Source organism: Strix aluco, chromosome 26 (assembly GCF_031877795.1).
Source record: "Strix aluco isolate bStrAlu1 chromosome 26, bStrAlu1.hap1, whole genome shotgun sequence".
NCBI lineage: Eukaryota > Metazoa > Chordata > Aves > Strigiformes > Strigidae > Strix > Strix aluco.
In genome coordinates, this window is record NC_133956.1 from 4,321,219 (window position 1) to 4,346,081 (window position 24,863).

Here is a 24,863-nt window from a genome sequence, read left to right on the forward strand (position 1 = left end):
GTGATTTCATTGCTTTTTAAGAATTCTGCGCGTGGTCTTTTCCAAACTGATAAATTGAAGTTATACCATAGAGATTTATTTCTTGCAAATTATCTCTTGGCGTTGGGCTCCCATCCACAAAGTGCCGATGATCCCCCATGAACTGCTGAGTCATCAAAGACCGTGGGTCTTTCACAGGACCAGGCCCGTGAGTCGCAACCTCCTTTTTTCAGCGATTATAGACGATGTCTTTCATGACAGAGAACCCCAAGACAATTTATGAAATCAACAGCCACGAAAGTAGCGCGGTGCCTGTTGGGGGTTATGTACTCACACTGATTACAATTTAGCAGTCCCTCAGCCTGAGGGTATGGAAGGGGACATAGAGCCAACTGCTTCTCAATTCGTGTGTGTTGCTACAAGCAGCAAGCTGGAACTGATAGATATCTGTTGCTATTGCCAGCAACTCCTGCTTTTCTGTTACTTTAGTGGCTTAATTTAGATTATTAAGAAACTTGTGATTCTGTTTTGTTTGTTTTCTGCTCGTCCTAGCAGTTATCTGCAGTTTTATATGTATTAAGTGTGCTAAGCTTCATCTGGCCTAGATGTATAATAAATACCTTAGTAAATGCGGTTAAGTCCAGTTTCCTCTATTAACTCAGAAGAGATTTGTTTCTTATCTGAATTGTTCCTCCATTCAGAAGGAGAGAAGCCTTGCATAGCCAGAGTTCACCTCATAAATCACCTAGACAAATTGAACTTGGGGCAGAAGAAGATACAAAATGAGAATAGTTGTGATTTAGACTCAATGACCTTTGTGGTGTTCTGCTATGGAAATGTGCTTGGCATGAGACAAAGAGAGAGAAGCCACCTGTCACCAAATGCATCTTCATGATGGAGGGAGCACCACGAGGGTGACTTCCATGGGCTCAGCCATCGTGTGGTGTATTTAGATAGTTGTCCCATATTTCTCTAATGTTGTCTTTTGCATACAGCGCTGCCATTTTCTCTCCGTTACGCTTTTTCTGATGCTCAGAGTACAATGATATTTTTCACTGCAGACAGGTTGTTGGGCACTTTGGTGTCTTCCCAGTGCGTTCTCTCGGTTCACAGAACAAGGGATGTTACTTCCTGACACTGATGCGGTTATTGTCGGCAGCTGCATGGAAGGGCCACTTCAGAAATCAGCAGCTCTTCAGCCTCCCAGGTTTTACTAACTGAGTTTAACCTGTGGTGATTAGTAAACAGACGTGTTAAGAAAATCTGTGGCCCAGCCGTTCGTCTTTGCGATTCCTAAGACTCGTCAACCCAACTCTGCGCCCTGCCATCCACGTTTCCGTTTCCCTCTCATCTTACTGCAGTTTTGGGCTTTTCTGTTGGAGACGGAGACGTGTTAAGACATCTTTAAGATGGCAATATTTTTGGTGCAAAGAAAGAAAGAAAATGCTCTTCCACTTCTGAATGTAGGTGCTGGGTGCTTTTGTAACACCAGGCCACTAGTTTCTCCTTCCCCATCTCCCATATTTGGTAGAATCTTCATTGGGATGGACTCTAACAACTTCATAAATTAGTGATGTATTTCACAGGCCTGTCACTGGCTAGAACAAATCCTGCAGGAGAAGAGGAAGCAACTGCTTTTTTTTCCTAATTTCTAACAACTATTTGAAATATAAATGTTTAGAATAGTTACCATTTTCCAACTATTCCTTCAACTGACTTGCATCGTCAACTAAGGCCCACTTCTCAAGAGTGCCTCCCTTCACCCTTAAATATCCTCGACGTTAAAGTAGTGTTTGATGGCTTCCATTTAACAGTATTGCTCTGTTATTGATAACTTCTTATCAAAAGATTAGAAAGACCTTCTTGGTCTTCACCCAGACTCTGCTATGACACGCAGATATGTCAGAATCTACTGGCTAATTTATCAGGCTATATCATAGAAGACAGGGCTACCAGACAGCAATCTGTGCAGCCACAATAATTCATATGACTTGGAGTGCAGGTTCTGTACCAAACGATGCTAACGTGCAGGATTCATCTCCTCTCACCCCACAGTAATGCTGCGGCTGCTTCTGATGATAAGAACTCTTCTGATTAGTTACCAAGCTGCTCTTTGTTTGGTCTTCTGCCTAATTTAAACAATTCATCTTGTCTTTATTCAATACAAGGTTATTTTCTACTATTAGCTCTTTTATAATGTCTTCATTACTTATTGATTACAATTCTGAAATAGTTGGGGGTTGAGGGGGGTTCTTTTTGATTCAGAGAGTGTTTGATGAATATATTTGCTGGCACCTGCAAACTCTGGCCATGTTTCCTCCACTCCTTCCATAGTTACTCTAAGGACCCTTCACAACAATCTCGACTCCCCTAGTTACGATGGGTCTTTCCTTCTACTAGATGAGAGCTTCCTGTTGATGTTTTGTCGTGTCTGAGTAAGGAAAGTCTGCTGTCTTTCAGCTCAGTCGTTGCTTCGTCTCCTCAGCTCTCCCAGGGGTCTTACACGCGCTTTCAGTTCTGCCTTACATTTTTGATTTTGTGAAGTTCCCTGCTATTTACATTTCTTCACCTTTATCCTCTTCATACCATCTGCTACCTTATGTTTTGCTCATCTCTGAAATGTAGTAATCATACTTCATGCAATGTTGTTCTACATTATTTTCTTAAAATTTAATTAAAAGGTTCTGAAAGAACAAATTAGAATTCACCTTTCCCGTGTAAACACCTTAACTGATGAGGGAACAACTCACTAAAGACCTTCAAATGCCTTGACACAAATTAATTTGTAACCAAAATTTTGTACATTGTTTATCCAAAAGGTGTGTTATCAAGTCGACTAGGAGAGGTTCATTACTGACAAAAGGTTTTTATTAAAGCACGTAGTTGTCACTGTAAACTCTTTTTCTTTGGAATTCAGCAATTCTTCTAAGTAGTATTTACTTTTGAGTGAGCGTGTGGCTGTGCCTTGTTAGATAAAAGCTGCAGTACTAAAACTGTTTTACTGAACTTAGCTCCTGACCTACCTTCTGAGGCCAAGTCTACAAAGGGATGATACATCAATCTAGTTTGTTTGATCTAATTACAGCTATTTAACTATATTGAGCACAAGTACTCTCACCCCACTTTGTTATGCTGATTTAAGGTATTTTCACTGTTAATCGGGTGCACGGTTCCTTCTTCTATTAATTTACCTCTCAAAATATTCTGGGCAGTTATCCCATGGAGTGGTGTTCTGCTACTCAGCTGTATGGGTTTTCTTCACAGTGTGCTGACAGGGAATTCTCAGGAATTTGGGGATTCTCTGGGTCAACCTGACAAATTACTATTCCTTTTCTCCCGGCATCCATTGATTTTTTGCCTGTGCAACTTCTTTCTCAAAATGCTGCAAGGTTGCATGAAGAAGAAACTGGTAAATCCATTACAATGCATATTCCTGCGAGGCTGCGCAGGTGGAAGGATTTAGTTCTGCGGCTTCATGGAGCTTTTGCTACTTTGCTAACGGAAGAAATGCACAAAGAGAAACAGTAAGGTGTAATCAACCTGCTACTTCTGTGCGGGATTTATCTGGAGCAGTTTACTCAATGGTGTACTGTTTCTGGGTGTAGTCAGCTAGCAGTGACTGATAGCACAGGGTACTGGTGCAGAACTGGGGTGGCCAGTAGCAGCAGCCAAACATCAGGATGACAAAATTGCATTCCTAGAAACCTGTGTGGATCTCGGCTGGAGAGGCAGAACACAAAGCAAAGACTTTCCTTAACATGCCGAAGCCCACTGCCACCTGTGGCAAAGCATCATTTCTGATTACTTCCAACTGAAAACTAGCCAGTTTTATGTCAGGGATATTGTGATGGGAATTATTTTTATGTATATATCTGGAGAAGGTGCTGTTCTTCTGTGTCATAAAGCTTGGCAACGCATAAAGAAATTATTTAAGAGTTTTTCCCAGGTACAGTCCGTGAATCAAATAAGGGTTAGGGGGGTTCAAGGAATAAACATGGTCTGTCAAGCCAGGAGAAAGAATTTATGAGCACAGAGAACAACTTCTTAATGGTTGTACAGGGCCTTGCTCATCAACGTCGGTGATTTACCATTGACTGGATGTAGAATGGTATTACAAAACTTCTTCAGAACAAACTCATTAGTAACTTGAGCTTGCCCTGATTCATACAACATCTGTAAGAGGCAGGGAAAGATACTGAAGGGTGGGTAGAAGCAAGGAACAGCAATGTTCAATGTTACAGGTATCCAGTGAAAAAGCCTCTGCAAAATAGCCATTTTATAAGGAAAAACTGCGTTATGATTTTATAAACAAGAGGTGACAGAGCAAATTAATCAAAGAAACTGTGTTTGACATTACTAACAATTACTGTAAGTGATGTCATGCTACTGTGGGCTGAGGTGGAGCTCGGTGAAGATCTTCAACAAAAGTGTATCAAAGTAGTTAGGCTTAGCAAAATAAGATTAATAAAACAAGAAACACTTAATCTGAAATGCCTCGTAAACTCAGAGTGGATATGTATTTGCACGTGATGCACTTAACGCGTTCCTTCATCTCTTCTGGAGCTGGCAGTCGGAAGAAAGTCCTCCAGACAACTTACTGAAATGGTCGCCTGAGACAGCGGCCCAGAGTGGTGTGTTCCTCATCTACAAGTCCACTTTTCTAATTGTAAAATTCCTTTCTCACCAGTATTTTTCACACTCCATTTGCTGTAATAAGAAATAAAGCTGTCGGGGAGGAGGTCCTTAGATCCCTCCTGACTCTGAGACGAGAGAGACGCTTATCTGTATCCCATACAGATGTTTGTGTACCCTGTCCTTAAAAAAAATCTGAAATGCAGGGCATTCTCCAACTTCCCATACTAGTGTTTTCATTCTTTAAACGTCACTTCTGTTACTTTACCACATCTTACTGTGAATGAAGTCTATTACCTATTCTACTTTCAGCGGACATGAACATTTGATTGCTGACCTTTACTGTAACAAAATAGACTACTGGTATTTTGTCCCCTCTCAATTCTCGCATGAGCTCTCTCCTTTTTCTTTTCTTTTCTTTTTTTTTTTTTTTTTTTGATAAAGCAAAACCAGTATTTCAATTTGTTCTTGGGGGTTAGATTTCCTCAGCCTCCCAGCATTCTTGTTGCTCTCTTTGTGTTCTTTCCAGTTGGCTTATATCTGGTTCTATTTTTTATGTGGTACCTGAAAATGGATACAATATTCCAGCTGAGATTTCACCAACACTGAGTTGAGCAAGATAATTGTCATGGGTGTCCTACATAAAACAGCCTTATTAAATATTTCTGTGATGTATTATCTTTATTGTGTTGACTCAAATTCAGTTTGTGATCCATTATAACCACTGGCTTCCTCAGTGCAGTACTGCTGCCCAGCCAGTTACTCCCCTCCTTGCATGCTCGTGTCTTGATCCTTGGCAACAAAAAAACTACTGAAAATGTCATGCCTGAAAACAAGGGGAAGAAAAAGATCTGAGGAGGCTTTTCAAATGCACTATTCTTGTGAACTCCAAGTGGGTCAGCCTGCCAATGGAAGAGGAATTGTGAGATAATGTTAATTTTCAATATTGGATGGAAATTAGAATATGTTTTGTCATTATTACTCAGAAAGTGTTAATTTCATAAAAGTTCTAATATGAGCTGGAATAGGAATGTTTGCATGCAAATGGAAAAGAACATAGTTATAGAACATGACTCTTAGATTATCATTTTCTTGCTAAACTTTTTCACTCTCCTGCTGCTCACAAGAGAGGCAGAATAACTTTGTTAATGTCCCTTTGAAAAAATAATAAACATAGTTGCTAGAGTTGAGATGAACCAAAGTTAAATCTGAAAGGCATTGGAAGAAAGAAGAAAAGAACAACAGAAAAGCTATGGGATCCTGGTTTTGTCCAAAACATTGACATGAAGACGCAATTTATGGATGTGAGGTGTCCTCTTGGGCTTTCGTGCCGTTATCTGGTCAGAATACTGAAAAACAAAAAAAAAAAAAAAGAAAAAGGAAAAAAAACCCCAAAACTGAAAAACTGAAGATGCTTTTCAGCTCCAGGCCTCTGCCTCTTGTTGTTTCTAGAAACACGAAGAGGTGGCATATACAAGGAAGGAGTCTTTGGCAGCACGGAACACCGTGCGTTTGAAATCATGAAAAACATCTCCAGTGCTCAAACAGTTAAGAATAGAAGATCCCAAGAAGGGCAGCCCTGGTTTGTTTGCTAACGAAAAGTATTGCTAAAGCAGGTATGTTTTGTCTGGAGAGATTAAGAGACCTTAGATGGAAAGAAATAGGTGATACATATTCCCAGTGATGTTATTTATGATGGAAACAAAAGAAATGCAGCGTGGGCCTTTTGTGGTCTTCTGGGGAGGTGCAATACTTGGGCTTTTTGGAAAGCTTTACCCTTAGAAAACCTCGTTCTTTCAGCAGTTCTCTGCAGAACTAGAGGACCAGTGCACTGCTGGGGTGACAGTGTGTGCAGGCTTGACTCCAGCAAGGATCACTGCTTAGTTCTCCAAGCACTGTCTGACACAGAGAATTTGCTGAGCTTGTGCGTGCTCCAGGGCCGGGTCAGCCTACGTATTATTCACTCTCTGTATTTCATGCTTCTTTACGCTCTTGTGACCCGGATGAATTTAACAGGGAACTGAGCAGTGTGTTTAGTTTTCCTGTGTATGGTTCTTACACTTTTGCCCCTCTTAATCCAGTTCCTCACACTGTGATGCAGCCTCTAATTATAAATCAAATCATATAACCTGCCTTCTCAAACCCTGTCTCATTCAATGAGGTTTTTTTTTCAGATTTTTCCTTTTATCCTTGTTATTTGATGTTTGCTTACATATTTTATTTATTGCATATAATTCAAGTGCTGCAGAAAATACAGAATTACTAATTGTAATGGATTTTCATGATGCTTTTCACTATAGTATCTTAATACTTTTTAACCACCATAAATGTATCTTCACGATACTGCAAAGAGATTTTCCTCTCGCTGCACTGATGCAAAGCGGGGAAATTAATGGCAAAGCTATCAAAGTTCTCCATTGTATCTGAATGTTCCTCAGTGACAATAAAGAAATTTCCAACTTGCCCCAGTAAACTAATTGTATCTTCTTCATTAATTATCCACCAGCTTGCAGGTGAGCTTTCAAAGGGGGCTGCTGGTACTGGTTCCCCCCTCTGTTTGGAATTCCCTAACACTGGGCTCACGGAGCCTCCCTTAGCTGCCTCATGCCAGGCTTCTGAGGCCTCACTTTGTCCATGCGGACATCAAGCTCCAGCATAAAAAACCGTTAGTCCCTTTCAGCCTAGTAGCCCCACTAGAAGGTTTTTTTAAAATCCAATTTTTCTAATAATAAGACATCTACCTAGCTGTCATCTTAAATATACTCAGGCCTTTACATAGGTGCCAGCGCATGTTTAAATACCTGTGTTCAAACCATAATCTGTGTATACAAACTAACCCTATCCTATCTCAGCCTTTCTCTTGTTGGAGTTAGCTGAAATAAAACTTTAGTCTTTGCTCCTGATAGATTCTTTGTTCTTACAACCATCTTAGGAAGCCTTTTCTGTGCCTATTCTAGTTTTCACCTATTGTTCTCGAACAGAAACCGTACCCAAAATTCTGCAAGAGAGCTGTTGCCATAACATCTGGATGTGCCTTACCTGGTCTTTAGATCACATTTGTCATCTTCATTTTTGCGATGTTTAGTCATTTCTGTGACTAAAATAATGCTTCTGAGTCTTCATCCTTCTCTATTAACTGTGATGAATTCCCAGTTTACAAGAATTTTGGCTGTTAGTTCCTGTGTGAACAGCCTTGTGATTTGCATTAATCGTATTACTGCATTCCACCAGTCCATTCCTCAGGATTCCTGGGCTGTTCCAGAACCTCATCCCGCTCTTCATTGAAGGTTTTCCAGTCTTCTGTATTGATGCTTTTTGATTTTGTCAGTAACTAGCTATATTACCTCTTTTTTTCAATCCCTTGTGCTCATATCACTTAAAAGCAATAAATAGCACCGGCTCGGAGACCAGCGCTGGAGGAGCTTTAATGCACGCACCCTCTAGCCCAAAAGTTCCCATTTCAACACAATTCAGCATGGGTTTTTTAGCCATTTTTTACCCACAAAGCTCTTCTTGCACGAATCTTCATATTTTCCAGTTTAACTTGTATTTTTGCATGTGGCACCAGATCAAATGCTTTACTGAATTTTAGGTGGGTGAGATCAACTGTGTTTTCTTTTACCGAGAAAAATCTGCTTTCTTATCAAAGAAGGACATCAGATTTGTCTGGCATGATTGCCTTTGTTAAACCTATGGTACATTTTATCTGTTTGTTTTCTTCTACATCTTTTCACCCTCTGGGGGAAAAATAACTGAAGTTTTACATCTCACTGAGGTCAGGCTAATTAGTCTCTAGTTGTTTGGACATTGTTTTCCAAGTCTTTGGCTTGATTTTGGGTTTGGGGTTTTTGTTTTGTTTTGTTTTGTTTTTCCCCAAAGTAGGATGTCAAGTTTAGATTATTTTTGTACCCCTAGAGGAGGTAGGAAAAAAATCACTCATTTGCATCACAACTCAACTGTAGTGCTTCATGTTTTGTTTGGGTTTTGTTTGTTGGTGGGGTGGGTTTTCCTGGGATTTTTTTAAGCAAGATGCTATGTCATGGCTATCGATACAGAAAAAAGTAATGAATTTTGAAGTATTGCAAAGTTCTTTAAAAAAAATAATAATGATAAGCTTCTTAACCAATGATAGCTGAATCCAGGAGTCCATTATCCTGTGTAACTGCTGATAACTACCAGTGGATCATCACAGCCCATGGCAACCTGAGCACTGACATTCAGAAGTTACGTTCCTGGTGCTGCTTCAGCATTATTTACTGCTATAATTCCTGTGCTTAAACAGAAGTGTGCTGGCTACTCTGCACACCTGTGTAAGGTACTCCTTAAAAACAGTGTAAGAATAGACAAAATGAATAAAACAATACAATAGGAAGGTAGCAGTGAATCTGGAGGGTCAGGATTACGTAGGGAAGGCTGCAGTGCTCTCAGTGATTACATGAACCCATGCCATTGGAAAAACCTGGGGCATTAACTATGTTTCCTGAAGGTAGGAAAAAATAACATTTTAAAATACTTTGCTTTGTAACGTATGTAGTTACACTCCTTACCAGTTCATAGAATGGATATGAGTCTTTCTGAGCACATTCAGCTCAGGTACCTCATTATAAAGGTAGGTATGGAAGCAACAACCATTAAATGTTTGGATTCTGAGGAGGTTTTTTGTTGGGTTTTGGGGGGATTTTGCCAGATATACTCAATATTTTTATAAATATTTGAAAACTGTGTCTTTTCCATGATTCTTCAGTATGTCTGGAGCTCAGGATTTTGTTTTACAGAGAAAGGGAACAGTTCTGACCAATGCCTTTGTTTTAGTGAAAGTGCATGTGATAGTATCAGCCTCTATAAAGAAGTAATATTGCTAAGGTTTGATTGTGGGCCTCTCTAAAGTCATAGATAACTGTTAGATAAAAATGACCTTGTTTCACAGTTCCAGTACTGAATTCTAAAAGTTCCAGGGAAGCTGGTCTGAATGTGCTTCAATTTTTGTTTCTAATGCAAGTAAATTTCACTGAGGTACAGACTTGTGAAGTTAAGAATCTTAACTTTTGGGGCATGTACATTTGAACAAGACTACAGGATGGAGGCCTTAAGAGCAGAAAAGCAGCCACATCCCTGCACGCAGACTTCTGTGTGCGTGTAAAGTCCTAAAGCTCCCCATGTGGGTTAGATTACAGAATTAAGATTTTGAAATACACATTTATGGGTGACTGTTGAAAGATAGATAAGTAGAATTTCTGTCTGGCCCTTTCATGATCAAATGTTTCAAGGCTGGTCAGCACCTTGTTTGTGTGGAATATTGCAATTGGTTTGTTTTATTAAATTTTCTATCGGGTATTTGTGCCTGCCTTTGTATATCTGAAATGAAGGGACATTACTAAGTGTTCTCCCCATAGCATGAATATTTAATAGTTTGTGTGTTCTTTCTCTGTATTGTGTGTGTGTGCCTATATAATATCAACGAAATCTCTTAAAATCAATTTTTGCAGGAGATTTTCAAAGCACATCATATGATTGAGTCACAGTGCTGAGTTAAACTAAGCTATTGTAGAATTTCACCTAAAATACCGGAACGATTTTGCCAAATGGTGGTATTTTACAAATAAGCATGGATTCAGCTAACTTCCCCTAGAGATTTTATTCCAGTTTGATCTGAGTTCCCAGTACTGATGAACCGGTGTCTTTTAGAAATCAAAAAATCTTTAGCCCATTTCAAAAGAAGATTTTCTTTGTTTTCTCAGATGTACAGATACTCATTTTCTTGAGCTAGGAGCTGGTATGAGTATTCTGGGCGGATCCTGCAAAGTGCTGAGTACATGGTTAACTTTAAGGGAGTATATGCTTAAAATCACCGGGACTGCTGATGTTTAAAATTACGCATATACTTAAGTACTCTGATGGCCTGAGGCCAGTGGCTTTTGCCTCTTCTAGGACTGAGCCCTAAGGAGACTACAGTGAGCAGTTGCAGCTGAATTTTCTCTTCCCATTTTAAATAGACGGTTTAAAGCACAAATTCTGACAGCTGTTTAATTAAAAATACTTATTTTAAATGTGAGGAATGCGATAGGCAGAGTCGCTACGCCTGGTTTCTTTCTTTCTGTCTCTCCTGGCATCCGAGCTCGCTCCTCTACAGCGTTAGTGCAGGGCTGGCAGTTTTCAGTGGTGCTCCGTTCCTGCCTTATCCTCTTCCATCTTTTCCATCTGCTTCATTCTGTTTGGAAAATGGCAATGTAGAATGTGTTTGGTGTAACCTTAATCCTGACCAGCATCTGGGCTCCGTTTAAAAAAAAAAAAAAAAAAAGCATCTACTGCAGGCAAGGTTTCTGTATATGTTTCCCTGCTTTAGTAAAACAAAGTTGGGGGGGGGGGGGAGAACAACCAAAACTAACCGTAGGAAAATAATATTTATTTTAATGGACGTGCTCATTAATATGTAGGTTTTAATATGTTTTCCTGCGTACATGGACAAACCGTGGTGGTTGTACTTTTCACCTCACCTCTGTCCTGGTGGGTGTCACATCAGAGGGAAACCAGGTTTGCACCATTTTAGTCAAGGAGAGGAAGGAGAAAGGGGGTTGTCTTTAAATCTCCTTTTAACAGCCACGCTGTTAATTACTCACAAATACGTAAAAGTTAATGCCACCATAAAAAAATGCGATGAACTGAAATTCCTGTGCAATGCCTTATGACATTTCCCTATTAAACTTTTACAGGCCTTTCAGAGGGCCCCGACGGCGAGGCGATTTTATTAAATACTCCCGAAGAAAGTCACGAAGATGAAATCCTGGCGACCCTGCTGCCGAGGCCGCGTCCCCTCTCCAGCTACCCCGGCCCCGCCCGCAGCGAAGCCGCCCCTCAGGTCGGTGAAACCGGCGGAGCCCGGGCCCGGGCACCGCTCCCCGGGGGCTCTCCACCCCCCCCCGGCAGCCCCCGCCGGGCCGGGAGGGGTTTTTTTTTTTTTTTTGGCGAGCTCAGCGTGGCGGGCACCGGGCGCCTTTGAAAATCTGGCGCTCGATGACTCCAGCACCTGGAGACCGCGCACATGACTCCGTAATTGTGCACCCTGCGGAGCACATTGTGTGCAGCCACACGTTCAAACAGCCGCTTCAGAGCCCGGCCCGATGGCCGGGGTGTGCCTCCTCATTACCCAGCGCGGAATTGCGCTTTGCGGCCAAAAGCGCTTCCCTGGCGGGGGTCCCCTATTTTTTTTTTTTTTTTTTTTTTTTTACTGTTTGATTTTCCCGACCCCGCAGCCGGCGGCACCGTGCCCTGCGCTCCCGGCTCGGGGCTGAACATCACTCCCCGAGCAGCCGCAGAGGTCGCTTCTGAGCACCACGAGAAGGGGCTTATTTCTTTTTTTTTTTTTTTTTTTTTTCCCCCACTAAGGCTCTCAGTCCCTCATGGCCGGAGTGGAAAAGCACGTTTAAATCCTGAACTCGGATTTCCCACGTGGTGTCTCGCTGAGCTGCTGTCACAGCCACGCCGTGCACTCCCTTCCACAGGGCGAAGGCGCTTCTCTCCCTCCTCTGCTGAAAACGCAGAAGGTGATTAACATTTTTAATCAAGCGGTATTTCCAGGACACGGCACTAAACACCAAACCCGTGCGAAAAGCTAGCTCTCGTCATCAGCAGGCTCTTGCTTTCTGAATCCACCACCGAGCGCACAAATAACGAGGGGATTAAAGTTCTACCTCCACCTTCCATGGGTGACTTTAAGCGATGGCTGTTTGTCAGCGATTTGAGGGTTAATTCAGACAAGTTTAGAGCGTTTGGCATTCTGGGTCTGTATACATGCAAAGAGCATGTGTGGTTTTGGAGTGAAGAATTAGCAGTGTGCAACGGGAGACAGAAACAATTGTTTATGTGACTGTAGGATATATTGGGTACGTGTATAAGCATTAAATCGGGGGGGTGGGGGTGCTTTTTAGTTGACTTTTTACACCATCCAGAGATCCTGGTCATAATGCGCGGGGTTTCAACACTCACTGGGGAGAAAGGGAAAGGGAGGGGAGGACCCAAAGTTGCATCTGGTCCTCAGACCTCCCTGTAATTTCTAAGGGATGTTGTCCCCTACCTTTAATTATTTAGTTTAAACAGACCTAGAGCACGCCTCATCTTTAAGGCCTTTTCCCTGATGTCTCTAGGAGGCACCCTTCATCGAGCAAGGAGATAAAATCTTGGCAAAAAGAGCACTGAAGGATGTGAACCCCTCGGAAAATTCCACTTCCTGCACAGCAATGCTTGTCCTTGGGTCTCTCGCTCATTCCCATGCACTTAACAAGGGATTTCTGCCTGAGGCTACCACACCAACTTTCTAAATAAATGCCGTGCTGCAGAGAACAGCTCGCTGCTCTGGCAGTTAATCTCAGCTCAGCACGATCCGTCTCTCCTCTCTTCCTACTTCCCTCCATTTTATTTCTCCGCTGGTTTTTCTCTTCCAGCAGACTCCTAACTCTCTCTCCTGCTGAACTTGCCGGGAACAAAAGGCTCCGTTCCAGATCCAGCCCGCAGTTGCCGTGAGAAACTTCCTTGCAAGCGCTGTCTGTCGCTCTGCTCTCCCTCCCTCGCTCGCTCCCTCCCTGCCTGCCTCGGTAAAATGGCAGTGCAAGAGCTTTATGAAAAGGGTGAAAAAACCTTCTTTCTCGGCGCCTGCCTCTCCCGCAGCAACCCCCCCCCTGCCCCAGTCGTGACGCCTGAACTCAAACTTCTCTAAAAATACACTTTAGCAGGGCAGAATTTCACGGGAGTGAATATTTTTTTTACACTCCGCTGAAAAGAGGAGCTGAGGGTGGGAGAAACACAGAGGGACAGCTCGCTGGGAGCCGGCAGCTTTCTCTCTGCTGCTGCTTTCACCTCCCCGCACGGCATTGCCAGTTCCCAAGTACTTGAAACAGAATAATAGTTTTGCTTCAGTGGGAAAATCCAGGCCCAGAGTTGAGGTCTTTCTCTTTTCGCAGCTTTAAAAAGCTTTTTTTTTTTTTTTTAACTCTTCCGAGTGGGGTTTGCAGTGTAACGCGGTTGCTGTGCGAGCCCACCCGACAGGTCCCAAATCTGGTGGGATTCGGTAGGAAATTAGACAGTTGGCTCCTGATCCAGTGCAGGGGTTTTTACAGACTCCAGTCCGCGTTTTGGGTTGGGTTGTGGGGGGGTTTTTTTGCCCTTTTTTTTTTTTTTTTTTAAGTAGATTTACTCTTCCTTCTCCGAGTGATCAGCACCGGAGCTGGTGTCTGAGGGCGGCTGGGGAGCCCGGGGTGTAAAATAAATGCGGTTTGCTCTTTCCCTGCACTTTATTCTTGTTTTTCTCCCCGAGTTTTCCCTTTCCCGAACATCCCTCGGTTTTCTCTGGAATGACGAAATTCCAGCTCCAGCCTTTCTTTTTCATTACCGGGTCAGAGCTGCCCTCCTCGATTAGCCCCGAATCCGCACACACGTGCCCCAAAACTTGCTCCTGCTCCACTTCTACCACCCCGGGGGTGGCTTAGGTGGGGCAGCGGCCGTGGGGCAGCGAACTCGCGTGGCACCAGCCCCGGCTGCCCCCCCCCCCCCCCCCCCCTCCCCTCCCCGGCTGCCCCCCGCGGGGCGTCGCGCAGGATGCGCGGGGGGGCTGCGCTGCGCTCATCGTCCCTTCCTCTCCGCAAACTCCGCTTCGCCTTTTACTCCTCCTAGCGAGGGCTGCTAAAATAATGCATTTCCTCGAGTCAGGCCGAGTCCGCTTTCCTCTCTTAATATGCATCCAAAGTTTTGCAGCTCCCTGTCAGATGTTAACACCAGGCTCTAGCAGGGCGGCCGAGGCGGGGGCTCGGCCCCTTCCCTTTGTAACCTTTGGTGCTCGCCCGGTGGGAAGCCCCAAAATCCCGTGTCCGATCCACTCCTGCCTTTGAGCTGTGCTGCTGCGTTCAGCGATCTGACAGAGTTACCTTCTGCTGAAACTCCACTTCAGCTGGCAGCCGAGAGCTCTCGCTGCCTGCCCCTGTGCCATTGTGTCAGCGCTGGAGAGGGAGATTATACAATATCTTGACATTTTTTTTAAGAGGATAAATAAGCATTGTCTCACACAATGCCCAGCACATTAGCCACTCGCAGCAAACAAATAATTCAAATAATCTTAGTGGTTATGAAGCTGCAACGAGAGTGCTTAACCTAGATATGACAGTGGCTAAAATACTGGAAGGCATGGGCTGGGCAAACATAAACATATTTAGAGGAAATGTAATTTTCTTTAGCAAAATTACTCTCAGATAGGCTGAGGCATACAGTAGATAACCTTTCCTTACTCCATTCCATATTTTGCAGCGTGCTCCGTGAATTATAATAGATGGGTCTCTTGTTCTTGGGTCCAGTCTGCATATCTCAGCATACTGTGCCTTTCAGTAAAATGGAAGAGCATCCTTCTTCACCCAACTATATTAATCGCTCCTCAGCTCGTTTCGTTCGAGCTTAGTCGCGCTAGTTAATACTTTATTATAGAAACTCTACCCAATTCCTGAAGTAATAATCCAGTCCACGTTTGTAGCAAGTTGAAAGGCTGGGGATAATGATAACTTGTGTGTGTGTGAGCGTGAGGGAGCGCAGCTGACTTTAGTCCGGTTTCCATGTCAACGATTCAGTCCATATTTGCCATCACACAGTTGGCAGAGCCTTTTTTTTTTTTTCCTGGGGGGGGGGGGAGACACTACTCCTGTTTCTAGTGCTCTAATCTAGACCAGGTTTCCTAAACTGCCTTAGTGTTGGGTTAAATGGCATGGCCACCTTCATGAAGGAGACTTCCACTCAGGAGGAGCCAGCCTAGTGGTGGTGGCCTGCAGTGCCATGTGAGAGCGCGGAGCTGGTTCCCCAGCCTATCTGAGAGCCAGGGGCTGAGCCTGTTGTGGAGGAAAGCGTGCTCAGCACTTAGGGAGATGGGGAAGAGAGCACTGCTGCGTGCTACTTAGCAGGGATCACTCAGGCTGAGAAAAGAGTGATGAGGCGTTGCAATGAAAAGTCTCATCCGGTTCTGCGGAGCTGGAAAGGTGGTAGTTACAACACGGGAGGACATGACTGGCGGGAGGATTTTCAGCTAAGGGGTGGAAATGTTGTTCAGAACTGTACTGTCATCCGCTTCCCAAACCCCATAGTTGGAAATTCATCGGATGCCTTAGTGTTTAGTAAAGTGCCAGGGCCTCATTGATGAGGCATATTCCAAAATCTGCTTCAGCTTTCACAAACATTTGGTAAAGTGAGTGTCTCCTTATTGTGTGGGTGGCTGGGGAATCCAGTCTGCTTTTCACATTACAATCAACACCAGGTTTCATAGTCTGCCATAGCGCTCTTTGAAGAAGATTCCAAAAGGCTGGCACACGTAGAGAGGTTGCGAGCATGGGGGCTTTATCTGGATGCACCCAAGCTGCAACCTAAGCTCCTGAGCTGTAGTCGTGAAACTTTTGGTGGTGCTCAGTTAGATGGCAGGGCTTTGCTTCCTAAGTGGACCATAGCTTTGGAGCTGGGGAGATGGTTGCTCGAGATGCTTCTGGGATTAAATGGCAGAATTCTCTCCAGGTTTGGGGGTTTTTTTTTGAAGTTTAGCATACATGAAACATCTGAAGAAGCGTATTTTGGTGCTGTGGTGCACTATAACCCACCACAGACATTAACAAAGCCACTGGGCCTCACTTGTGAGAGTCTAGCCTGATGCGTTGAAGGAGTTTTTCCCTCTGCTGCTTTGTCTTTCTAGAACCCAGGGCTTGATCAAGTCACAGAGGCTCCTCTGAAGAGAGCACGTAGATCAACTTTTTGTTCTAGCATGTTCCCCAGTTTTCAAACTCTCCCGAAGAAGATTATCTTGGCAGTTTTGCTGCTCTGTGGTCCACACATGCCAGTAAAGCCACAGAACCTCCCGCCTGAGATTCTAGCACCGCACTGGGGCTCCAACCTTCCCCAAGGCCTCTGAGTACTATCACAATACCGATGGCATCGCTTATTACCCTTTCCTTGCTAGTAGTTTATTTACAGCTGTGGAGAAAGACCGACTGACCGTTTGCTGAGATGGACTCTGCTTTGTTTGGGAGCCTGCAGGGCAGTTTATTACTCTAGAACACATTTAAAATTTTGCTGTTTATTGCCCTGTCCTGCCTCCCCTCCCAAATTTTCAGCTTTGGAATGAACCGCTTTGTTCCGCCACCTGCATTCTAGATGATAAATATTTGATGTTATAAGTTTTATAATGAGTGTGAGGGCTGAGTTGACAGCAGTAGACACCGAAATCTCCCATTCATCCATAACAGCGCTGGCAGTGATTCAGACCTTCTACGCATTGCCTTGCCTCTTGCTCTGGACTCAAGTTTCCCCACCGTCATCAGTGTTGTTAAAATGGGATTTCTTGTGGAGCGTCCTGTTGTTAGACTCAGGCCGAGCCCTGTGCCTTTTTCACTGTGCAGCTGGTAATGGGGGTTACTTCTGCCCTGTTTTTTGTTTTGAGGTTCTAAAATGGCAGCCTCAGACCTCAGAAGCGTCTTTTGACTCTCCACCCATTGCTTTCTGATGTTTTCTCTCTCCTTAAAGTTGTATTTACTTAAACTTCACTTTTCCAAATATTTCTGTATTCCAGAGGAGACCCTGCCCACATTCAGTACGTGGGACCCAGACCTAAACTGGACCATGGCCGCCATTTTGACCAGGCAACTGCGTCCTAATTTCTGAGAGTTTGGTTTTTATAATCCAAATAACTCATCTTTTTGTACCTGCCGTGCTCTGCTGCAGACCCATACCATTTGATGTAAAACACGCAGCTCCAGAACCTGCTGGCATAGGACGGGCCGTGTCCAGGACGGGGTTCCAGGTATGTTTCTCTTCTCCCTTTTCCTGCTCTGGGAAAGGCCGCGGGGATGGAGGAGGTGGGAATCTGGGTCTGAAACAGTTGCAGAAGAGCGTGGCCTAATTCCCAGTTCACCTCTTGACAGCTGGGGAGCTTCAGCACCGCGTTACCCTTTGCGATTGCCGGAGCATCCTGGCCCATTGCTCAACGTGTTGTGTCTAGACACGTTCAGGTGGTTTTGGTTCTCCCCATCCCTCCGCCCCGAGGGAGCTCCTGGTTCAGTGCCCACGGCCCTCGCTTTGGCAGGAGCGGGAACCGGACTTTCTTGGATGTCCGTGTGTGCAGTTATAGTTCTGGCGCGCCGCCAACGCCTTTTCCAGAGGGACACGACCAGCGGGGAGGAAATGACAACCGCTAACAGTTTTGCAAAGGCTAATTCTAAATGGAATTTCTAGGGACAAAGAAGAGGCTCTTCGTTAACCCACGGGCCCATCTCTCCGCCGAAACCCCCGAGCCGGCGGCTGCCCACCGCTCTCCCGGGGTTCCCCCGCTGCAGGACGTCGCCCCGTTTCCCCGGGAAGCGCCCCGGCAAGGTAAAGGAGGCCGCTGCCCCCCCCCCCTCCCCGCCCCCAGCTCCGCCAGCTCCCCCGCGCCTCGCTCGCCCCCCCCCCCCCCCCAACCTCCCGGCCCGCCGCCGGGGCTCGGCGGCCGCGCTCGGCTCCGCGGATCCGCTGCGGGTTTTGCGTGCGGCAGCCTCCGCCGCGCCGAGCCGCCAGCGGCCGGGGCCGGCCCGCTCCTCCTTTGTGACGGGGGGGAGGCTCCCGTCCGGGCCGCGCTCCGCTCCGCTCCGGGTTTGGCAGGCGGCCGCGGCGCTGGGTAAAATGGCAGTGCTGAGCCTCGTGTCGGAGTGAGCCCCACTCGGCGGACCAGAGTCGGGAGCTGCCGCTCGGCTCGCCCAGCCCGGCCCCGCCGCCGCTCGGCCCGGCTCCGGGGACGGCGCCCGCCCGCCCGCCGTGTCCCCCCTCCCTCCCTCCCGCCTCTCCCGCACCGGGAGCCCCGTCCCGGGTCCCCCCCACCCCCCCCCCCACCCCCCCCCTCCTCCTCCTTCCCCCCCACTCCCTCCTCCTCCCCTTTCTCCGCCGGCTGCAACCGAGGAGGTACAGCGGGGCCAGGCCCCGGGAAGCCCAGCCCAGCGGAGCCCTCCCCGCCTCGCCAACCAGGCCGGGGGGGAATGAGCCCCCGCTGCCCTGAAGAGCCCGCCGCCGCCTGAGCGGGGAGCAGCAGAGCAGCGAGGCCTCACGCCGGCCGGCCAGGCAGGGAGCAGCTCGGGGGGGACCGGTCCGGGGGGGGGGTGGCTGGGTGGGGAGGGAGGGGGGGATCATGGCTGCTCAGGTCGCCCCCGCCGCCGCCAGCAGCCTGGGCGCCCCGGCTCCATCCGAGCTGAAGAAAGCGGAGGCGCAGCAGCGGGATTGTCCCCCGGAGGAGGCGGGGGGTGAGGCGGCGGCGGAGCGCGGCGGCGGCGGCGGCGAGAAGCAGGCGGAGAGCGAGGGCCCCACGGGGAAGGAGCTGCAGGACGGGGCCGAGAGCAACGGAGGGGGCGCAGGGGCCGAGTCCGACCTGAAGAGCTCGAACGGGAACCCGGGCCCCAGGCCCGCCGCTGCCGCCGCCACCCTGAACAATAACCTCCCGGAGCCGCCCGGTGGCGGCGGCAGCAGCGACGGGGTGGGGGCGCCGCAGCAGCAGCAGCCGCCGCAGCAGCCTCCCCCTTCCCACCCGGCCGCCTTGCCCCCGCCAGCCTACGGCTTCGGGCAGCCCTACGGCCGGGGCGCCCAGGCTGCTGCCGCCGCCGCCGCCGCTGCGGCCGCCGCCGCTGCCTTCCACCAACATGGCGGACAACAAAGCCCTGGCATGGCAGCGCTGCAGAGCGGGGGCCTGGAGCAGTCCTACCCGGGGCCGGCGGGAGCCCCCGCGGGGCCGCCCCCTCCCCAGAACTCGCACGGCGGCGCCGAGCACGGCTTCCCCAACCACCAGTACAACTCCTACTATGCGGCCGGGGCCGGGCGCAGCGCCGGCTCCTACCCGCCTCCCCCCCAGGCCTACGCCCTGAGCTCCCCCCGGGGCAGCGCGCAGAGCTCCGCTCCGGCGGCCGCCGGCGCCAAGTCCCCCGCCGCCGCCGCCTTCCAGCAGCAGCAGCGCTTCGGGGTCATGGGGCCCTCGGCCGCCGGCGGCGCAGGAGGAGGGGGCGCCACCCCGCAGCCCACGGCCACCCCCACCCTCAACCAGCTCCTCACCTCCCCCAGCTCCGCCCGCGGCTACCAGGGGTACCCCGGGGGCGACTATAGCGGCGGGCCGCAGGACGGGGGAGCCGCCGCCAAGGGCCCGGCCGCAGCGGAGATGGTCTCGCAGTACGGCGGGGGCAACAGCCAGGGCTGGGCCGCGGCGGCCGGCGGGGCCCCGCCGAGGAGCCACCACGCGCCCATGAGCCCCGGGAGCAGCGGCGGCGGCGGCGGCGGACAGTCCCTCGGCAGGAGCCAGCAGGTAACGGCGGGGCCGCGTGGGGCGGGCGGGCGGCGCGCCGGGGCGGGGGGCGGCGGTGGGGGACACACACACACACACACACACGGGAACGGGGGGACGGGACCGGGCCGGGGGCGGCGGGGGGCCCGGGGGGGGGGTGTGGGGGGGTGACGGCGCCTCTCCCGCGGGTTCCCCCCGCCGGGCCGGCGCTGCCGGGGAGCTGCCATTGTCTGTGCCTGCTCGCTCGCTCTAAAATGGCTGCCTCGCCGCCTTCCCTTCCTCCCTCCCCAGCCTTTGTGCGAGGCTCCCGGCGAGCGGCCGCCGTCCTCCCCGCCGCCCCGGCCTGCTCCGGGGGGCTCCCGGCGGGGGAGCGGGTCGGCCGCCCCCGGCGGAGGGCGGCGAGGGGCAGGCGAGGCCGGGCGCGGTGGGGCCAGGGGCTGCGGGCGGGCCCGCCCGGGCCAACGCGTGGCCCCGGCAGCGCGGCCGCCGCCATCCGCGCCGCCGCCCCGGCCCCGCCGCCGGGCTCCCCTCGGCCGCCCCGCCGGCCCCCGCCCCGGGGGGTCCGCACCCCTCGGCGGGGACCGGCGAGGGCCGCCCGGGCGGCCGCGGCTCGGCCGGGCCGGTCGGGGCCATCTTCCCCGCCGGGCGGCCCGATGGGCCGTGGGCCGGGGCCTGTGGCTGGGAGCGCTGGTAAACAGCTCGGCGATGGGAGCAGTAAGTGCAGATCGCTTTGGTTTGGGATTTGAATTATGGAGGTAAAATCCTTCTGTCAAAGCCAGGAGACAGTTGGTCTTAGGTTGACATCCTATCTGTGATCTGATTGGCTCCCCATCTCCTGCTCTTGGCCATTTATAATTGCCTCTGATGTAATGGTACAACAATCCTGATGAGCTCATAAACTTTTACACTCGGCTTTTCTGCCAGCCCGGACCCACGGCAGCCCCGCCGCTTCGCTCGCTGCCTCCTCGTCCCCCCTCGCCGGAACCGGCCGTGACCTTGAGGCGGTTGGGTGGCAGCCCCGCATCGGCGGGAGCGGAGCCCCAGACGGCCTGCCCTTGTTGCATTGTGCCTGAAACAAAAGAGGAGGCGATGGCATTTTGTTTGTACCTTGGGTTTATTTTGCTTGTGATGTTTTATGCAGCCTGGAATAGAGTCTGTGTTGTCGGAACAGTGGCAGCGCTGCTCTGCACAATGGGCTTGCTGTTTATTTTGGTTATGTGACTTTCCCTTTGGTATAAATGATTTCTTTGATGGATCTGAGGATGCGTTTGTTCCTGGCTAATTTTGGCCCTTTTCAAAACTGGGGCTGTTTGGATTCTTTATTAGATGGAAAATGTTGGGGGTTTCTGAGGTATGTTACAGCCTTAAGAAGGAGAAAAAAACCCCAGACAACAAAACAATCAAAACCAAACTTGTGGCTGAAGCACTGAAAATGGTGAATTATCAACGTACGTTCAATAGAGCTTTAATATAGGACAGGCCTGAGTCTCTAGCTGTATGTCTTAGGGCACATTTTGCCTTATTTTGAGGAAGCACTGCTGTTTCTCCTTCCCCCCCATAAATAAAGGGACTTATTGCAGACATCCAGGTGCTGATCGTGGTCAGGCTCAATAGCGTCACAACTCTTTGCTTTCCAGAGGAGTGAAAATAGGAGGAACGAGCCTGTGAATTATGTTTATTGTTGTACGTGTAGAATTACCTGTTTGCTGGAAATATGGATGGCCAGAAAACATGCCGAGGAGAAAGCAGTACAGCGTATGCATCAGACATTTTAGATACAGGGGAAAAAAGGTGCTGGTATCTAATATCTGGAAACCTTGATTAAAACCAGGTTGCTTTCTGTGTTTAGAAATGCATCTCCAAGGCCCGCCGTGGCCTCGTGCAGGACTGACAGACTTCCCTTTTTCATTCTGGGTACTTTGCTCTAACTTCAGGCCCTGGGTCGGAGACATTTGATACCGCGTGGTGTGACATGCAGCCTCCAGAGTTTCCCTTCTTGCTCAGTACTTCTCTTGTGTCGATCCGAAAACTGCTTAATTTTTGTTCCCTTGATTACCGAAGGCAATGTCTCCTTCAGCGTCTTGAATTACTTAATTGTCTTTTCTGTCAGATTGAACTAGTGCTCTCTAAGAGAGTGGATCTTATCTCTGCTGTGGTCATCAAACTGTCCAACGGTAACTGGTAGCGAGTATTCGATTATCCTCAGTGAAGATTTCAGCTCCTCAGGTGTATGTTCACGTATACCTGCGGTACGTTCGGACAAGTGTCACAGATGTGAGGGTGTTTACTTGAAGGTACTTTTTGTATCCTGAAAAATTTCAATTTAGATAAAATGTGTGCTAAAATACGGTGTCAGATTGAACTTTACAAGCAGGTATTTTACTACAGCACGTATCTGACAAAAGTGTACTCTGTCAGCATTCTGATATGAATTTGTGAAAGAAGCTTATTTTGTCTTGGAGAGTGAACTTAGAATTGCTGATATACAGTGTATTAGTAATGTCTGAGTAACTAGTCCCATCAACTGGAATTATTAATGAAAGCTGTTCTGAGAATTAGTTGAACTTTAGGTAGTACAAATAGTCTATATAAAAAGTAAACCAACAACCCCCCCACCTGAAAACCAAACAACCCCCTCAAAATACTTTCTGTGCCAAGGATTATTGGACTCAAACTGACAGTTCTCTTTTTTTTTTTTTTTTCTGATGGAAAAAGAAAAGAACAGAGTTATCTCGCACAACAAAAAAAGGCTCCACGTCATCTGTGCTGCCCACAAGAAATGGTTGATTAATGATAATACTCCAGTCCTAAATGACAGCCTCCTTTCCCTGTGTATTCTGTTAAATTCCCTAGATTGTGAGAATTTAAAGCTTTGTGTCTTTTCTTTGTCTTGTACAGTGATGAACAGAGTGGGTTGATGAACCTAACTTCTGAGAAACTCTGGGAGAGCGAGAGGAGAATGTAATTCATCTGACCAAACACTAGAAAGAGAAGCATCTCTTGGTGCAGGCTTGGAGGAGAAGATGTGGGAAGAGTGTGAGGTTCTTCCGCTCGGGAATCCTTGGGATAGTAAACCTCAGGTTTTGGGGACAGGAAGCAGGACGATGCAGAAAAGAGAAGCGCCTTTAATTCTTGATGCTTTTTAGGATTTATGAATGATGCCATAAGGAGAGTTTCACCGCATTGCTCATCAAGAAAGGCGAAGTAATTTCTGGCGCGAAAGTTTGTTTGGGTGGAATATTTCCTGTAATAAAATGAGAGTAGAGTCACTCGCACAGAGGTAGGCTGTGGTCTGTGGCCCTCATGGACACCTTTGCTCGCTGGCCGGTCCCGGGAAGGTGGTGCTGAGCGGGAGCCCCTGGGAAGGCCGGCGTGCTCCGTGTTTGTCGGGACTGCAGCAGAGGACTTTGCATTTTTTTTTCCTGATGACCTTTATAGCTGGGAAATGTGGAGTAGGATCAAGAGATCAGAATGGCTGGTTTACAGTGTGTGGGATGATAAATCTGTGGTTTTCTGTGGGAATGACTTGTAAGAAGCCAGGCCAGGGATCTTAGTTTTCAATTTTTCCAGCTTTACCATGTATTTGTTTCCACCCCCCCCTCCCTTCAGAGCGTGCAGCAGTTCTTAATAATACGTTGGCTTTCCCAGTGTCTTGGGACTTGAAGGAAACTGCTTAAGAGAAAGGACTTCCCTGCCTTTAATAGATGGGCATTTCTCATGGCACACGCTTTCGCTACAGCAAACAATGTCTCCTGTAACGGGAGATGTCTTTGGATCGCATTAAACATTGACGTCTTGGATAACCTCTCCATAGGTGCACTGACATCTCTAGGCCTCTATTATAACTTCGGCGAAGGCAGTTTAAAAATCGTATGTTAATAAAAAAATGCTTTTGGGCCTGTTGCCATACCATAGCTATTTTTTGTTGACTTAGATCTCAACTTTAGTAGCGAGCGAGGCATGAAAAATGTTGTTGGAAATATGTTTTTTAAACTAGATTGGCACCAAATGGCTCTGTGCTGCCAATGAGCTGTGATATCTTGGAATCGGAAATTGAGACCTGGCTCCTGTTGGCTTGTGTCGCAGGGTTTTTCCTTGCTTAGCATTGTAACGTTAGGAGCCCTTGAATTGCTCGCAAGGTGTAGTACGCACTAGATCTTTCCAGCAAAAAGGAGAGTGGTACATCTTCTTTTTCTGGGGTAGGGTTTGCCTCTGAATGAGTGATTTTAGGCCTTGTCTGTTTTAGAAGAAGTAGGAAAATCGTGCTAGTTTAATTTTGTTCTTAAGAGCTGGTTAATTCTGGTGTAGACACTGAAGGTTTTGCTGGCTTACCTTTTTGAATAGTCTGTGCTAGTCTGAAGTAAACTAGGGGTTGCCTGATTCTCTTAAAATCTCTTGTTTTCTGAAATACCATCTCCTTGATGCTTCGTTTCGAGGTGACCAACGTTTCCAGGCAGGATATCTGCAGGATACAGGACAGTAAACCTCAATTCTGACTCTCAGCTGGAGCTTTTTTTTCCCTGTCCTTATCACCACCAGTTTACTGGGAAACCTGGGACAAACCACACAATTGTTCTGTAGTATTTTTCTCCTTGGTGTGAAATGGGGTTAGCAAGGCTTGCCTGCTTGCCTTTTACAAAGTATAAATGAAATGCTCTGTCTATCCTTATTTATTATCTGGGCGAGGGGAGGGTTTCTACATATGGTCTCTCTTGTAATCGTGTTGTTGGTTGCAAGACAGAAATGTGATTTCTGGAAGGTATATGTTTGACTTTTAGGCCTTTTTTTTTGCCTAGAATACTTACTGGTTTCCTAAAACTGCCCAGTTTAATTCCTTTTACCTGCTACAACTTCTGTTTCTTGCAGTGACTGCTCAACAAAGAGGCAGAAGCTCTTCCCTGTTCTGAAATAACACTAGAAACTGGGGTTGGGGGAAGCATGAGAATCA

The 24,863-nt window shown here is 47.9% G+C and overlaps 1 protein-coding gene across 2 annotated transcripts in view; it reads left to right on the top strand.

The window, feature by feature from the left end:
* The first annotated feature begins 18,566 nt into the window (after window positions 1–18,566).
* Window positions 18,567–24,863, top strand: part of ARID1A (AT-rich interaction domain 1A) — a 61,341-nt gene continuing 55,044 nt past the window's right edge. Inside the window, exon 1 of one of the 2 annotated variants that reach the window (XM_074807308.1) lies at window positions 18,567–19,936. In XM_074807308.1, the coding sequence (XP_074663409.1) occupies window positions 18,779–19,936 (1,158 nt within the window). In that variant the 5' untranslated portion in view covers window positions 18,567–18,778. Of the gene's footprint in view, window positions 19,937–20,570; window positions 20,630–24,863 lie in introns of those variants that run through there. The other variant, XM_074807309.1, reaches the window with a different exon arrangement.